The 17,887-nt window shown below is 38.1% G+C and overlaps 1 protein-coding gene across 1 annotated transcript in view; it reads left to right on the top strand.

Moving 5' to 3' along the window:
* Window positions 1-17,887, top strand: part of LOC115209237 (tyrosine-protein kinase CSK) — a 45,393-nt gene that overhangs the window by 11,914 nt on the left and 15,592 nt on the right. Inside the window, exon 4 of the mRNA XM_029777516.2 lies at window positions 9,508-9,607. Within this exon, the coding sequence (XP_029633376.1) occupies window positions 9,508-9,607 (100 nt within the window). The remainder of the gene's footprint in view (window positions 1-9,507; window positions 9,608-17,887) is intronic.

The raw sequence follows: 17,887 nt of genomic DNA, 5'->3' as shown, positions 1-17,887 counted from the left end.
ATATGGGCTGTGACTGCTGAGGACATACATAGGCTTGAAAGAAATGAAGCTAGTATTCTCCACTGGATGTATGATGTCAGTGTGCACCCTGAAAGAAAAGCTAGACATACGAAGCACCAGATGTGGTGTGCAAGAGAGACAACTGTGCTGGTATGGTCATGTGTTGTGTATGGACGAGGACAGCTGTGTGAAGAAGTATGACATCCTAACAGTGGAGGGGATCTGTTGAAGACATGGAATGAGGTGGTGAAGCCTGACCTCCAAACGTTGAGCCTCACAGATGCAATGACCTGTGACCAAAACCTTTGAAGATATCCTGTGATTGAAAAGACCCAGCAAGCCAAGTGAGATTGCAGCCATGGCCAATGTCAGTGTTGCATTACCAACTCGATTAAAAGTACCCTTCAATTGTTGGGCAACATCCTGTGCTTGAGAAGACATGTTGAATCAAGTGGAATCATAGTCATGGCTAATGCCAGTGCCTCCTGTCTTCCACCCATGCTGGTGGCATGTAAAAAGTACCATTACATATTTTTTTTATATTTCAAACAACATCAGATCTATTTCAGACCATTTTTTTGAGAATGCTCCACCAACATTCCTTATTGGAACTTATTGATATACTCGACATCACAAATATATTTCACATCAGAGGCTCCTAGCAGCATCAACAACAAACTTCTCTCACAATAATAACCTAAATGTGAACCCACATTTCAACAGAATGCAGACGTTTTTTTATGCAACATCAAAAATAAAAATTAATTGCCAAAAGCAAAATAAGCACTTTTCAGCTTGACAATATAACCAAGAAAAACACAAGTTAAAGCTGCTCATGAGTGTTATACATGGAATTCAAAAAGGTGTCCAAGGTTGTTGTTGAAAAGATGATGGATAATCTTGTGGGTGTCTACCAAGTCAGTTGCCAGATATCAGAGCTTTAATTTTCTTCCATTGTTCTCATGGCTGATGAGGGTGGAAGATATTAAGCAACTAGAATCCTTCTATCACCTCTGTCTACGCTGCATCCTTTGTGTCCGATGGCATCACTTTGTCTCCAACAATTCGGTGCAGCACCAGTGCAAAATCACCTCCCTCCGACAAGTCATCCTAACGAGACATCTGCGTTGGCTGGGTCATGCCCTTCATCATCAACCAGGAGAATTCATCTACGAAGCAATTGCCCCAGCTCCCCTTCATGGCTTGTGAAAGCGATGTGGTAGGCAACGAAAAACATGGCTGATGACAGTCAAGGCTGATCTGGAACCCAACCTAGGCCTCCATATCTATGGTGTTCGCTGCTGAAATAAGGAGTGGTTGGAGATCAAGCGGTTGTTAGCATCAAATCACCAGGTCTGGTTGGCGCTTGTGAGCGATGCAGCATTAAGGATGAATGAAGCCAGCTCAACCCACCCCAGGTGAATGTTGTCTCAAGACAAGAAGAAGACAAGAGTTGTAATGTATTCATGCCCAGGGAAGCAAAACTATAAAGAATTCCATGATGAAAACAATCAAGCAGATTATATAGAAGATTCTTACATCAAATAGCACCCATATATGCTGGACTGCATCTAGTGAAGGGCCTCTTGATTAATTAGCATTCAATCATTAATTGATATTCTCTTGCCTCTGATCCATTGGTACTCTGTCTCCTTTCTCTGTTTTTTCTGCTGTTACTCTGCTGGTCTCTCTTCCTTGGAGCTTGCTACTCTTTCTATCTCTCATCATCCTTGTTGTATCCAACACACTTGGCCCTGCACCAACCACTAACCAGTCCTCTCTCCCCCAAATATTGCCTCTCTTGAGCCTTCTCTCTGCGCATGTCTTTCCAGCCAGTGTTGACCTACAATAGTTTAAATGGAACATTAACAATATCAAGCTCACTGGTCTCAGAAGACTTACAGTGGTCATGTATCTTACCTCTTCCTTCTTTACCTTATCTTTAAAAAGAAAAGTCAGCCTGATACAACTCAGTCTTTACATGTATAATACGTATATGTTAATTATTCTGAAAATTAGCATAGTTACTACATTTATTTGCATGTAATATGCCTTTTATCATGAAAAAACACGATGCTGTGGTTTTTTTAACAATGTTCACTTTATATAACAGGTGCACTTTTGTATCCTGTTTCATTTAGAATGTGTGAACATTTCCAAAGTATTTTATTCAACTAAACGTTTCTTTATTTTTCTACATATATTGTAATACTTAGGAAAAGTCATTGCATTACACAAAAAATAAGTGCTAGTAAGGCGATACAGGTAATGATCATGCTCGAATGCTGTTTTTAATGTGCAATTGGCACAGAGGCCATCTTGTTGTTCTGGTCCTGATTTCACTCGTATGGTACTCTTAGTGCTCCACTAGCACGGATGCCAGTCATCGAATTTGCTTTCGATTTCACTTGCCTCAACAAGTCTTCACAAGCAGAGTTTAGTATCCATTGAAGGAAAGGCACGCATAAGTGGACTGGTTACACTCCTGATGTAGGTCACAAGGTTATGGTCTCACTTGCGCTTGCTGAGTCTTCTCAAACACAGCATATTTCCAGAGGTCCCAGTCACTAGTCATTGCCTTGGTGAGGCCCAGTGTTTGAAGGTCATGCTTCACCACCTCATCCCATGTCTTCCTGGGTCTATCTCTTCCACAGGTTCCCTCAACTGCTAGGGTGTGGAACTTTTTCACTCAGCTATCCACATCCATTCTCGCCACATGACCAGCGCAGTCGTCTCTCTTGCACACCACATCTGATGCTTCTTAGGTCCAACCTTTCTCTCAAGGCACTAACACTCTGTCGAGTATGCACACTGACATTACACATCCATCAGAGCATGTTGGATTCATTCCTTGTGAACTTACGCATGTTCTCAGCAGTCATGGCCCATGTTTCACTGCCATGTAGCATGGCTGTTCGTACATATGCGTCGTACAGTCTACCTTTTACTCTGATATATACATACATACACACACTCACACACACATATATATATATATACTTATTACACATCCTCACGTTGTTGTGTTTTCTCTTTGTTCATGTTTGGATTAACTATATATATATATAGTATCTCAGGATTATGTACATCCCTAAAAGCATTTCAGTAAAATTGTCATTACTCTGATAATATCAAAGGAAACCAAACAAAATTTATACTGAATAAAATATATTATACATGCAAACAATACAAATTTAGAACACAAAACAGTAAACATTTTCAAAGATATGAATGAAATATTAATTTTCAAACGTTACAAAAATATGTACACCCTAAAGGAAATTTGCTATGCCAATTTAAAGAATGCCACAGTATTGAAATATGCAGACGACATCAAGCTGTACCTTGAAATCAAGAGGACAGATCCTGATGTCTACAACTCTTTCCTGCAATCAGACCTAGACACAATGCAGCAATGGATCACAGACTGGCAACTGAAACTGGCTGTGGACAAGTGTACCACCATGCATTTTGGGAGAAAAAACCCTGCGTTCACTTACTCCCTCCACAACACTGATATCAAGAAATCCTCTTGCGAGCGTGACCTAGGCATCACTGTCAGCAGTGATTTGCGTTGGTCAAAGCATATCTCTAAGATTGTCAGGAAGGCCGAGGTGTCTTGGCATCACTCAGCAGGTCTTTTGTTAGCCGCTCTCCAGCCATCTATTAAAACTGTATACAGCTATGGTACGACCACACTTGGAATTCGCATCATCAGTTTGGAACCCCTATCTTGCACAGAACATTGACCTCCTGGAATCTGTCCAGAGACGTGCAACCAAACGCATACCCTCCATCAGACACCTACCATATTCTGAGCGCCTTGTTTCCCTGGGCATGGATTCACTGAAGCTCCGGCGTTTGGCGACGGACTTGGTAAATACCCACAAAGTTATCAACCACCTCACCAACAACACACTGAACACCTTTTTGATCTCCATGTGTCTAACACACGTGGACATGCCTACAAAGTCAGAAAACAATACAGCTCCCATGACTTTCGGAAACATTTTTTCACGCTCAGAGTTGCTGAAGCATGGAATAAACTGCCTGCGTCAGTTGTTGACTGCCATGACACTGCATCTTTTAAGGCACTCATGCTTTCCGAAATCCGCCGAAACTACACCTGATTATATATACACTTTAGATGAGTTGTAGTGCACCTGAGCACTGTACACAATTATTATTATTATTATTATTATTATTATTATTATTCAATATTCTATCCACATTTTTTTACTAAATTCAGATATTGCTGATAATTTGAACTCTAGTAAATTATTCTCCTGGCATTTATGCCCCAGTCATTGTTATCCCATCTGCAGGAATTCTGATTTGAATAATGTGGTGAAAATCTTCATTGTGATTAAAATGACACCAATAGGAAAATAATTGTCTGAAGATTTGAAGAAAATTATTTTTAATTTGCACAAGAATGGTTTAGGATACAAGTTAATTAGCAAACGAATACATATTAGCACGAACACAAAGTAATTCAGAACTACAAAGCTACTGGATGGCTAAACAATGAACATTATCCAGGTTGTCCTATATTAATTGTGGGTGATATTCGCTACATCCAACATTGTGTGATGGACGACAGGCATCATACCATTTCAGCTTTGGCCAAAGAAGTGTCTTCTGTTAGTGGAAAGAGTGTATCTGCCCAACCAATTCACCAATGTTTGAACCAGTGTGGTCTTCATGGACGCATTCCTCGTAGGAAGACTCTCCTCACAATCGGGCATAAATCAAGTCGTCTTTCTTTTGCCAAAACCTATGTGAGTAAGAGGAAGGAATTTTAGAATAAAGTTCTTTTTCTGACAAGACTAAAATCAATTTCTTTGGGTCAGACGGTATTAAATGAATATGGCAATGGCTAGGTGAAGATAATAGTAACAAATGAAACATGGTGGTGGAAGTCTTATGCTTTGGGGATGCATGAGTGCAGCTGGTGTGGGAGGATTCACATTTATTGAGAGAACAATGGATTCAAGGCTTTATTGTGACATATTGCAGAAAACAATATTGAAAAGCATTAAGGAACTAGGGAGACATTCCACATTCCAACATGATAATGACCCTAAACACACTTCAAAGATGATGATTAAGTTTTTATTAGATAAAAAGGTAAAGGTATTGCCTTGGCCTACCATGACACCTGATTTAAACCCAATAGAACATCTGTGTGGTGTTTTGAAAGGGAAAATTGATGAGAAAAAACCCTGCAATGTAACACAGTTGAAAGACATCATTTAGGATAAATGGAGCTCAATTTTATCTGTTATATGCGGAAATTTAGCCGATTCTATGCCCATAAGTCTTAATGCGGTCATTGAAAGCAAGAGTGGTCACACCAAATATTGAATATAGCAAATAATCCTTTAGAGTACATATTTTTGTATCATTCGAAAATTAATATTTCGTTCATATCTTTGAAAATGTTTATTGTTTTGTGTTCAAAATTTGTATAATGTTTGCATGTATAATATATTTTATTCAGCATAAATTTCGTTTCATTTCCTTTGATATTATCAGAGTAATGACAATTTTACTGAAATTTTTCAGGAGTACATACTTCTGTGAAATACTGTACATATATGTTGTATCTGTCTTTGTACAATGGTTGTCACTCTGACAGATGTTGTTATATTCCAAAGTTGTCAATAGAATGTTTCTATTTGTCACTGTATGACCCCCTCAGTTGTACTGTGTTATTATCTTCAAAGGGTTGGATTATTATAATGTCCACTCAGTATCACAGTATAATTACTATATCAGCACAGACATGACTATCAACATAGTCTACATGTACTCTCTCAATACTGACCGACATCACCTTACTTATAGTGACCAACTCATTCCACTCATCATGTGGGAGGGGCTTACCATTAATACTAATTCCCTACAACATTTCTCCTTTTAAATTTTTCTTAGGAAGTGTCATTTTATTCAGCAATAATATTTTTATTCACTCCACTTCCCTGTTTTTAAGTTTTTTTTTTCTCAAACAATTTAATATTTTTTTCTCTTGGCATCTATTTTCAAGAACTCTGTATGTTTTCTTTTCTTTTCAGTTGTACAACTGGGTTCAATCACATATCGTACAATTGTATAATCATTCCATGGGTTTCTTGGACTTTGGTTTGCTTTCCACAAATCTCTTTCTCAGTTGGTTCCTGTGTCTCTTTTGTATGCCTTTTCTGCTTTTTACCCAATACATCATTTTACCTATGTATTTGATAATTTTGCCCTCTTCCTAATTCTGCTTTCCATCTTTGTATGTCCTCAGATAAACCCTTTCACCAACTTTAAAAAATCTTGCTACATCTTCCCTGGCACATTTTCTTTTCCTGCCAGGTAGCAATTTGTATTCAAATTTGGTGTCATATGTTGAAGAGCTACCTCATCCATGCTTCCCTTATTTGCTTTTCTTAAAAAAATAGTTAAAATAAGTGTTTTGCCTGTCCGTTAGACCTAGGATGGTATGGCACTGTAGTTACATGTTCAACTGTGAACATTTCACAAAATTTTAAAAATTCACTTGATACAAATTGCATTCCGTTGTCAAACACTATCATGTCTTGAACGCCAAATCTTGCAAATATTTCGTGTAAAAAAATTTATCCAGTTGCGGATATTAGTTTGTGCCAGTACCAACAACAGCATTAGCAGCAATGAAAACACCAACAGATGCAGTACTGCCAACACCTGAGCACAGATACATCTGTTGCTCTGGTAACACATTCAAGCAGAACCTCTCCAATTACAGATCCTCCTTCAGGATACCAGAAAGGAGATACATTATGTCATTAGCCAGCCATGTATGGCAGCTGAAGGATGATGGGATCCCACACACAATATCATGGAGAATTCTAGAAAAACTAAGCCCCTACATAAATGTGCATAGCAGAATGGGCAAGGATGCTAAAGGATACCCTTGACCCGAGGAACATCCTTAACTTCAGAATGGAGGTCTTTGGACTGTGCTCACATTTCAGGAAATTCCTGCTGGCCTTTTGGAACCCACAAGATAACAGGGTCATTTGTGATCAACAGCCAAAAGAAGACAATCCCTTGTTGTTGACATTGAGTAGCAAGGTCCTTTTCTCCTCCATTTTCTAGAGAGGCCATAAGCCAACAGGCTGGGATCTGATGATATGCCGCAACGCTAAGCACTTTATGATGTGAAACCCAGTGTAATACCAGAAACTGGCCTTATCTAACTGTATTTATATATTTTGGTTGTGCATACTATAAGAGTTGTAAGGCACTGCTCCGTATGGTCCCACAGTTTCCATCTAACTTGGAATATTAGGGTCTTATACATTGTCTTGTATTCAAGATCCTCTGCATGACATCCTGTTAGTTCAAAGCAATGGATCTGATCTGTTAGGTCCTACCAATAACTAAATCCATGCCCTGCTGCTGACGCTTTGATTTATTGTCATTGAGGCCTACTCCTCTAATGGTTAAGGTTTTGTCTGTCTCCTACCCTTCAACCTGTCTGGCCTGGTAAGGCCTGCCTGAAGATTTCTCTCCCTCAAGCATAGCTCTCCAGGTCAATGGAGCACACAAGCACTTCACCGCGGCAAGGTACTTGTTGAATTGTCTGCTGACTACACAGTAGTAGTTCTGCTCTTTGACAGGTCTATTTTTCATCCCACAGGGTGTCCAACAATCACTCTCCTCACCATGTTGGGCTTCCTGAGGGACTATATATATATATATATGATGTATGTATGTCTGTTTGAAACTCACTGTAAACTTCATCTTTATTTTAGTATCTAGACCAGTTTTTCTCAACCATTTTTTTTTTATATATGGACCACTTTTATTCCTTTTATACTTAAATGGACCCTCCTAGCCAGTCACTGTTTTTAAAAAATCATATATTTTAATAATTAAATATTATGGGGAATTGTATTAAAAAATAGTTAAAATATTTTGCGTATTGTGGAAGTGTTATCAGCTTATTTTAACAAAAATATCTAGACAAAGTCAGCTTTGCAGGACCCATTGCTCTCCAAGCTTGCTGATAGGTGGTTTTTAACAAACACAGTCAGCTAATGAAGTATTCTTTGACTATGGCATCACTCACCAAGTCCTTTGTGAGCCGCTCTCCAGCTATCTATCTGCGGCTTTATATAGCCATGGTAAGACCTCACCTGGAATTTACATCACCGGTCTGGAACCCCTATCTTGCCCAGGATATTAATCGTCTGGAAGTCGTTCAGCGACGTGCAACCAACAGAATACTCTCCATCAGGCATTTGCCATATTCTGAACGCCTTACTTCCCTGGGTATGGATATATTGAAACTCCAACGTCTGGCAGCTGACTTGGCAGACACCCATAAAATTATTAACCATCTTACAAACAATAACTCTGAGCACCTTTTCAAACTCCACCTGTCTAACACCTGTGGACATGTTTACAAAGTCAGAAAACAGCACAGCTCCCATCACTTTTGGAAACATTCTTTCACGCTGAGAGTTGCTGAAGCATGGAACAAACTGCCGGCATCAGTTGTTAGTTGTCAGAGCACTGCATCCTTCAAAACTCCATGCTTCCTGAGATTCGCCAACACTACACCTGATTTTCTCCCCTCCATACACACGCAAGCATGTATCTGACTCATACACTGTTTGCTTTCCAGACATTTGTACATTACTGCATATATTTTATATGCACTTTTTGACAAGTTGTGGTGCACCTGAGCACTGTATACAATAATTTCATTATTATTATTTTTATGTTGTGTCTGTTACTTACTTTAATGATATTTGGTAATTACTTACAACTAGGTGAATTGAACCATTTCTAGTTATCTTGGTTATGTACACTGCACATCAATGATTTAATATGAAGTGGAGAAGATTTTTCAGTTAGCAGTCTGAATGCTATCATTTTTACCACTTGCGCTTGTCACTTTGTACAAATGCTGAAGGTTTTCTTTAGCAAATAGATCTGTTTTGGTAATGATGCATGCAAATTTTATAAAATGTACCATATCTCATGTGAATTATTTTTACAGAAAAACATTTCTAACTCTGCTCTAAAATATTTCTGAGCTATAAGCCTCAGAGAAAATGTGGACCTGACATTTATATAGTTTGCAGATCTGGAACTCCAGATATATCTTGACTTGTCTTTGTTGAGACCAGTAAAATCTAACAGTGAGTTATCATATAGAGTAGTGTGTATTAATCAAAATATGTTGCATTCCCTTAACTGTCCATTATATTCCTGTTGGCCTCTAAGATAATCACTGCTGTAAAGGTGGGCAAAGTAAACTCTTTGTATAACAGTTGTCATTATGAAAAACGTATTGAAATCATATTAAATAAGAAGCTTTATTTTTAAGTTCATAAAAGACAATGTTTAACTACAATTTGCTAAGTTAGTGATGAAGAATTGTTAAAAAATTTTTTTTAATATCACCTTTGTTAATTTTTTTTTTCTGCTTATTTTATTTTTATCTTTTATTGTTATTGTCATACATAGAAGTGTATGAAGCCTGTTACAAATCAAAGCCAGTTGCTGTGAAAAAGTTAGTAAACATGGAATATACTGACCAGTTTGTTCAAGAAGCTAATGTAATGACGTAAGGAACTTCCATTTTTTTTTCTGTTTATATATTTTTTCTGCTTGGTCAGGAGAATAGGGCAGATTCCTTGACCTCTGAGATTGGTGGAGCTGATAAGATTTAAGTTGGATTTGATTATCTAAGGGTGGGGGAGGAAGAGAATCAGAAATTTGACATTATGAGGTGTGAAGGTAAAGGTAGGGCATAGTGGTCAGTGTGGAGTCTCTGGGAGAAGAGACTCCAAATGGGTGACAAGAGGGGAAAGATAAGTGTGTCAGGGTATGGACTTGGTTGGAGACGATATCCAATTAGCTGGTTCAGGGAAGCAGAGCCTATTGTAGTAGTGATAGAATAGAGTGGAGAAACACCGATACCTATGTCCTAGGGATTGTAGCAGCTGTACTGCCCTTTATGTGGTAGCAATATCCAGTTTACATGAGCTTTGTAGATCATCAGCAGTTGCACAAGAGCTGTAATTGCGTCTGGTTCAAAGAAAGAAAGCTGATTATTATTTTGGATGCAATTTTTGCTACATTATCTATGTCTTTCAAACAACTTGCACATGCAAGTGCTACCAGTCAAAAGCTCCGTATACTGGAAGCCAGCAAGTGTATGGGGTCATCAGGAGAGAATGCGCACTGTTTCGGGGCCTACCTCTTGACGGCATCAATGCATACCGGGCCCCCTCACTGATATGAGGCCTTGCTTGCTAGATCAGCTGGTTATCAAATTAAGCTCAATATCCTTCTAGCCAGAAGTCACCAGAAAAGATAATCTGAGATAGTGCAGTCCAGCATTTGTAGCAGCTTTGAAGGTATCTGTAAACATAAGATGAGAAACAACAAATTGATTTTGATTTTGTTTCAACGTCAGACAGCTTAGTTACTGGCTCTGTCATTTGAGTGCACTTCCTATAAAAATCATTTTGGAATTTCTTTTGCTACATACTGAATGAAGGCAAGCCATTAAACTTGGTATATAAATTTCTTGTGTAGTTCTTATCAAACTGGATTGCATGTAGGTTGTTAGTCAAATGACTTAGCACAGTCAACAAAGCTCATGCTTTAGGTATTCTTTGCCTTCATCTAGTTGAGTCCAAATCTATACACTCCAATATGCATTGATTTATCATGTGGGTATTGCAAACTCTTTATAGTTCCAGTATATTTTATTGGCCTCTTTGTTCTGATGGTAGCTATGGTAGAAAAGATGGTCTTAGCATGTGACATTTGCTGATCTGCATTTATCATTCATGGTATGCATACCTAAATATTATTTAGGACTAATGAATCTTATGGTAACTACTGCTGCTTTTTTGTCGGTGCCTTTCTTTTTAAATATTAATCTTGACTGAGTTTAAGCGAGAGTTCTGAGAACGGTGGTTTTGCAGTTTAATCTTGAATCAGACAGGAATCCAGCAGATTTATGATGAAACACACTTCAAGTGTGTCAGTTGTATCTTTTTGTACTACAGTCTCCTTCTTTACATTGGTAGCATGTAATTTGAGGGAGATTTGTCTGCTAGTTTCAGCAACTCAGGCAATTGTGTGGAGGCTATTTCATCAACTGGATATTATAGATGTACTAAGATGTTAGGAAGTGATTATAAATATTGTGGCAGAAGAAAATTGAAAAGTATATTAAAAGGCCTATGATTTAGTTAATAATAATAGGTTTCTACCATTGACACAAGGCATGAAATTTTGGTGGCAGGGGTTAATTGATATCACAGATCTTGGTACTAGACGAATATTTTGTTTTAAGCTGTGCTTAAAGACCTGTTGAGGCAAGTGAAATCGTTGTTTCGGATGATGGCAGTACTGCCTGATTGGCACCTGTGTCTGTGGCACATAAAAAGCAACATTTGAGCATGGTTGATACCAGTGTCGCCTGACTGGTCCTGTGCCGGCAGCATGTAAAAAGCACCGTTCAAGCATGATTGTTTGCCAGTGCCACCTGACTGGCCCTCATGCCGGTGGTACATAAAAAGCACTCCACTACACTCTTGGAGTGGCTGGTGTTAGGAAGGGTATCCAGCTGTAGAAACTTGCCAGATCAAATTGGAGCCTGGTGCAGCCTTCAGTCAAACCGTCCAACCTATACCAGCATGGAAAGTGGAGTTAAACGACGACAATGATGATGATAACCTTAAAATAATCCTTTCTTATTTTGGGACAAGGCCAGAAATTCTGAGGGATGTGGAAGTTAATTACAGTGACTTCTAGTGCTCAACTGGTACTTATTTCATTGACCCCTGAAACGATGAAAGGCAAACTTAGAATGTAATGATGGACAAAATGCTGCTAAGTATTTAGCCCTGCATGTTAATACTTCTGCCAACGTGCCATCTTAATTGACCTTAAAATAATGGTTTCAGATTTTACCACAAGGGCAGCAAGTTTAGGGACTCTGTCAAAGTCGATTCTTCCTTTCATCCTTTTGGGGTCAATAAAATAAGCACAAGTTGAATGCTGAGGTCGATGTAATCAGCAGGTCCTCTCCTGCAAAATTTCAGGCTTTGAGCCTCCAGTAGAAAGGATTATTATTATTATTATTATTCAGGCAGCGAGCTGGCAGAACTGTTAGCACGCTGGAGAAAATGCTTAGCGGTATTTCACCTGTCACTACGTTCTGAGTTCAAATTCCGTTAAGGTCGACTTTACCTTTCATCCTTTGAGGGTTGATTAAATAAGTACCAGTTGAACACTGTGTTCAACTGGTACTTATTTTATCGACCCCAAAAGGATGAACTCAGAACGTAAAGACAGATGAAATACTGCTATGCATTTTGTCCAGTGTGCTAACATTCTACCAGTTCGTTGCCTGAATAATAATAATAATAATAATAATAATAATAATAATCCTTTCTGCTGGAGACACAAAGCCTGAAACTTTAGGGGAGGAGGACCTGTCAATTACATTGACCCCAGTGTTCAACTGATACTTATTTTATCAACCCCAAAAGGATGAAAGGTAAAGTCGACCTCAGTGGAATTTGAACTCGGAACGTAGCAATGGGTAAAATACCGCTAACAATTCTACTAGCTTGCCACCTTAATTGATCTTAAAATAATGCAAGTTGATTGTGGCAGGATTTAAACTCAGAATATTAAGACCTGGCACAAATACTGCAAAGCATTTTATCCAACACATCCACTCCTACTTGCTTTAATAAATATTAGATGGTCGTTGCCTTTTTGTGCTTTAAACATGCAATCATCTCCTTGCATAAAGTTAAGCTTTACATGGTATTTAACACTGGAGATTCAAATGATTTGGTTCATAATTCTCCGACATTGATGAAACTACTTCCTGATTGAGCTTTCCATGGAAAATCAGTGTAGCTTGAATAAAAAAAAAACTCCTGGAAAATGATCAATTGGTTAAAATGTGATATGCTAATGGTTGAAGCCCTCTCTCACCATTAAGTACTAGATCAATTATTAAATGAGTGGCAATAATGATACTGAGGCATGATACAAGGAGGTATCCAGAAGAAACCAGAATTTTGTAATATTTTATTCACTTACACTTTTATCACCTTCAAAGTATTCTCCATTTCAAGCAATCCATCAGTCCAAATGTGTTTTCCACTGCTCAAAACTGTGATGGAACTCTTGCAAAGTGATTCCTTTTAAAGCCTCTGTCATTTTTTCTTCACCTCTTCCACATCTGCAAATTCCATAGCACCAGTTGTTATCGCCAATGATGATATTCGAAAAAAGATCGGGATCAACTTCCAACTTCTTTCGGTTCATGACAAGCATTCAGTCGTGACTGCTTTTTATTTTCTGTGAGCAAGCAGGGCACAAATTTTCTGCAACTCTTCATTCACAATTCATCATCATCATCATCATCAAGCGTCCGTTTTCCATGCTAGCATGGGTTGGACGGTTTAACTGGGGTCTGTGAAGCCGGAAGGCTTCATCAGGCCCAGTCAGATTTGGCAGTGTTTCTACAGCTGGATGCCCTTCCTAACGCCAACCACTCCGTGAGTGTAGTGGGTGCTTTTTACGTTCAAAATTTGTTGGCAGGAGCTCCAGGACACACCAGTCATATCAATGTTTGTCAATTATTCATTAATAGTCCTCCAAAATCATGATGTTTTCATTTGTTTGGGAGGTCGATGGATGCCCTGAATGAGGTTGGTCTTCAAGCAACAAATGACCATTCCTAAAGTGTGAAAACCACATGTAAACTTGTGTTTTAATCATGGCAGTGTACTTCGTAAGCTGTTAGAAGCATGACAACTGTTTCGGCTGCTGTTTTCCCCAGCAGAAAACAGAAATTCATGGAAGCATGCTGTTCCTTTGTTTCAGCCATTGTAAAAATTGACAAATAGGAGAGAAGCACTGCAAAACAAAGATGCACTACATGGCAGTTGGACTACACTCAATGCTGCCAGTCAGCATACTGATGCCTGAGGGTCACATCAAGTGGCTTCTAGTGGCGGAAACCTGAACTACAACAGGCTTGTCCCACAGAGAACGCTTCCTGGTTACTTTTGAGTACCCCTTGTACAGTTTTAACAAATAATTTTATATTCAGTTTCTGAACCTAAAACTCAAGATAACACTGATGAAGCTTGCAAACCTTTGGCCAAAGCATACACTTTTTTTTAGTAAATACTATTTATACACTGATTAAAATAAGATACCTTTGACATTGTAAATTATATAATTGTGACAAACAATAATCTTGATAAACCAAGAGAAAAAGAACTGCCTGTTTTGAATGATTTTTGACATGCCTTAATGATAAACTATGAATAATCTTTGATAAATTTTGTGTTGTTGATTATTAATATTTTTTCCTTGTGAATATCTTTTTGGCATTTTTTCTAAATGGTTCTTTCTTTAGTTATGTAGGAGAATGTAGTATTAGACATACTATAATTATATTATATTATCATACAAATTACAAGAAGTAAAAATCATGTGATAATGTTATGCTTATATATACTATCATCATCATTATCATACGTCCATTATCTGCACCAGCCTCCAGTCTGATTTGGCATGGTTTCTACAGCTGGTCCGAGAGTGTAATGGGTGCTATTATGTGTCAGCATGGGTGCCATTTGCGTGACACCAGTATCTGCCACAGTTGTGATTTTACTTGGCTTGATGAGCCTACTTCTCAAACAGGACATAATGCCAAAGTTCTCGGTCATTTGAAACGATAATACAATACCCTGTTTGCTATAAAAAGTGGATAAAGTGACTTCATTTGTTGACAACTGGAATGTGAAATATGTCTCTGATGTGTCCATGATTTCAAGCTGTCTAATTTCTAGACAGCTTGAAATTATGGATTACAGTCTAGTTAATTAGGTACAGCTGTTGTACAGATGAGTTGTTGCAGATATTGCAGTAGTGACAGGTTGGCACAAATATTGTAATATAGCGTAATTACTGTCGTATGCACAATAAACCAGTACTCTACTTAGTATAGTGTCTTCAGATAACTTAGTATTTTTAACTTTTTGTATTTTTATTTGGTCCTAGGGAAAGGACCGCTACCTATAGCCATTGAAAACCCTCCAAAACTGTTGTGGTTCATGTTCAGCTTGAATATTTTGTATATCCATGAAAAAAAAATGAATAGACAGAGAGATTCAGAAGATTGCAGTTCTAGATGACAGGATTGGAGAAGTGAGACAAAGTAGAGATGGGTGAAAAAAATAGGTGAATAGTAGACAGCTTGTTGTTCCATAAGAACAGAAATAATTTCACCAACATTAACCCTTTCATTACCGTATTTATTTTGAGATGCTCTGTGTTTCATTCAATTAATTTTAAATATAACAAAGAATTTAGTAAAAGAACTTAGTTATCATTAAGCTAGTGTTGGGAACATAAATTGTGACTAAAGTTTGGTGGAAGATTTTAATTCAATACTTATGAAAACAAGACATTTGTACTACAGAGCCAGAGGCGGGTTTTGGTCAGGTTGGTATCAAAAGGGTTAAAAGAGACAGAAAATAATGCATTTATGAGTCATAATTGTAAAACATTAGTGAGGTAATTTTTGCCAGTTATCCATGTGTACTTTTTCTCCAGTCTGTGATATTTGTCTGTGTGTGGTAGCAGCGTTGTCCTAAATATTTGAATAGTAACTTAATCTGGGTCATCTTTTTACTATGGAGACAATCAGCAGTTGTTCAGAGCTGAAGTTGTTAAACCTCAGGTAAACAATGATTGGGATATTCCAGCTGTGTCATTCCATATTTTATTCAGCAATAGTTAGGAGTTATATTACTGAATATATCATTTGAAAAGGTTAGGTGTAATTCAAAGGAGATTTAGTTGCTTTTTCTAACAGAACTTAAATAATTTCTACTCATGCAGAAGGCCTTAGCCATTGATACTTTAACATTGCTACAGGTGTGGTGGGTTATCATGAAGAATGAGAGGTTGTGAGTCTTCTGGTATCAGTTCACATAATAATTATTCTAGACTGCATTATAATTAGCACTATACATGTTATACCACTTAATAGTATTAGGCAGTGTAGTGTTTATGTTGTGTACTGTATATGTATTACATCATGCAGTGATTTTTATAGATACATTTATTGAAAAGCATTAACCTCTGTTATAGTCAACTATCAACCAACAAACAGTGAGTGACATTTTCACCACTTCTATCTGTTTAAGAATTAAGAAACTAAATAAAGCTTAGTACACTGTTGGGGAACTCCTTATTGAAGACTCTTACTCTTTTACTCTTTTATTTGTTTCAGCCATTTGGCTGCGGCCATGCTGGTGCACCGCCTTTAGTCGAGCAAATTGACCCCACAACTTATTCTTTGTAAGCCTAGTACTTATTCTATCGGTCTCTTTTGCCGAACTGCTAAGTTACGGGAGCGTAAACACACCAGCATTGGTTGTCAAGTGATTTTGGGGGTACAAACACAGACACACACACGCACATACATATATACGACTGGCTTCTTTCAGTTTCTGTCTACCAAATCCACTCGCAGGGCTTTGGTCGGCCCGAGGCTATAGTAGAAGACACCTGCCCAAGGTGCGAGTACTTATTCTATCAGTCTCTTTTGCTGAACTGCTAAGTTATGCGGACATAAACACACCAACAACGGTTGTCAAGTGATGTTGGGGGTACAAATGCAGACACACAAAACACATACATACACACACGTATATATATACACATACACATATATATACAATGGGCTTCTTTCAGTTTCTGTTTATGAAATCCACTCACAAGGCTTTGGTTGGCCCAAGGTCATAGTAGAGGACACCTGCCCAAGCTGCCATGCAGTGGGACTGAACCTGGAACCATGTGGTTGGTAAGCAAGCTACTTATTACACAGCCACACCTGCACCTATATAACTACACCTGTGCCTACATGGCCACAGCTGTGCCTATATTGTATATATTTTTCTGCTAATTTTTATCTCCACAAATAATGGATTAGTTAATTAGCATAATCTTTATTATAAGTTAATTATTAGTGACAGAAGTAATCCTTATATACACCTTACTATGCAAGAACACCAAATAGTGCATTAATAGCCTTAGAAGACCCTCTCTTATAGGCACTTTGTTCATAAAAGCATGCACATAGATCATAGCAGTTGTGAATCATCTGTCATGAGTGCTGAAACACCTGTATCATGTGATTTTATTCTACTGGAAATCAAGTATCTGTATGAGAGGATCTCTCAAGGTTAATAAACTTTATATTACTTAATTCTTAAGGGTGCATGGTTGAGGGGTTCAGAAGTTCAGTTACAATTGTTAGGTTCTGACTCTGGTTCCATTGCTTAGCACAATGATACTGTTTGATTTCTGCATCACTGGATGACCCCCAAGTCAAATAAGGAAAGTTTGACAGACAGAAAGCCTATCAGGGTTAAGCGTACCTGTTATTTATAAGCTGGCTCTCCATCAGTTATGACAATGAAGGTTTCAGTTGACCTTATTGATGGAACAATCAGCTCGTGACATTAACATGCAAGTGGTTGTGCCACTCCACAGACACACATACCGTTAATGTAGTTCACAAGGAGATTCAGCATAACACAAAATGTGATAAGGCCGACCCTTTGAATTGCTAGCACAATTCATTTTTGCCAGCTGAGTGGACCAGAGCAATGTGAAATAAAGTGTCTTGTCTAAGGATACAACGCGTTGCCGGGAATTGAACTCAAAACCTTATGATTGTGACCCAAATACTCAAACCACTAAGCTATGCATCTTCATAGTCAGCCTGAAGGTTACGTTAGGGGTGTAATAGTTTTCTTGGAATACTCAACCAGTTGCACTG

This window comes from Octopus sinensis, linkage group LG3 (assembly GCF_006345805.1).
Source record: "Octopus sinensis linkage group LG3, ASM634580v1, whole genome shotgun sequence".
In the NCBI taxonomy this organism is placed as follows: Eukaryota; Metazoa; Mollusca; class Cephalopoda; order Octopoda; family Octopodidae; genus Octopus; species Octopus sinensis.
The sequence above is the reverse complement of the archived record's forward strand: the minus strand, read 5'-3'. Positions and strand labels throughout refer to the sequence as shown.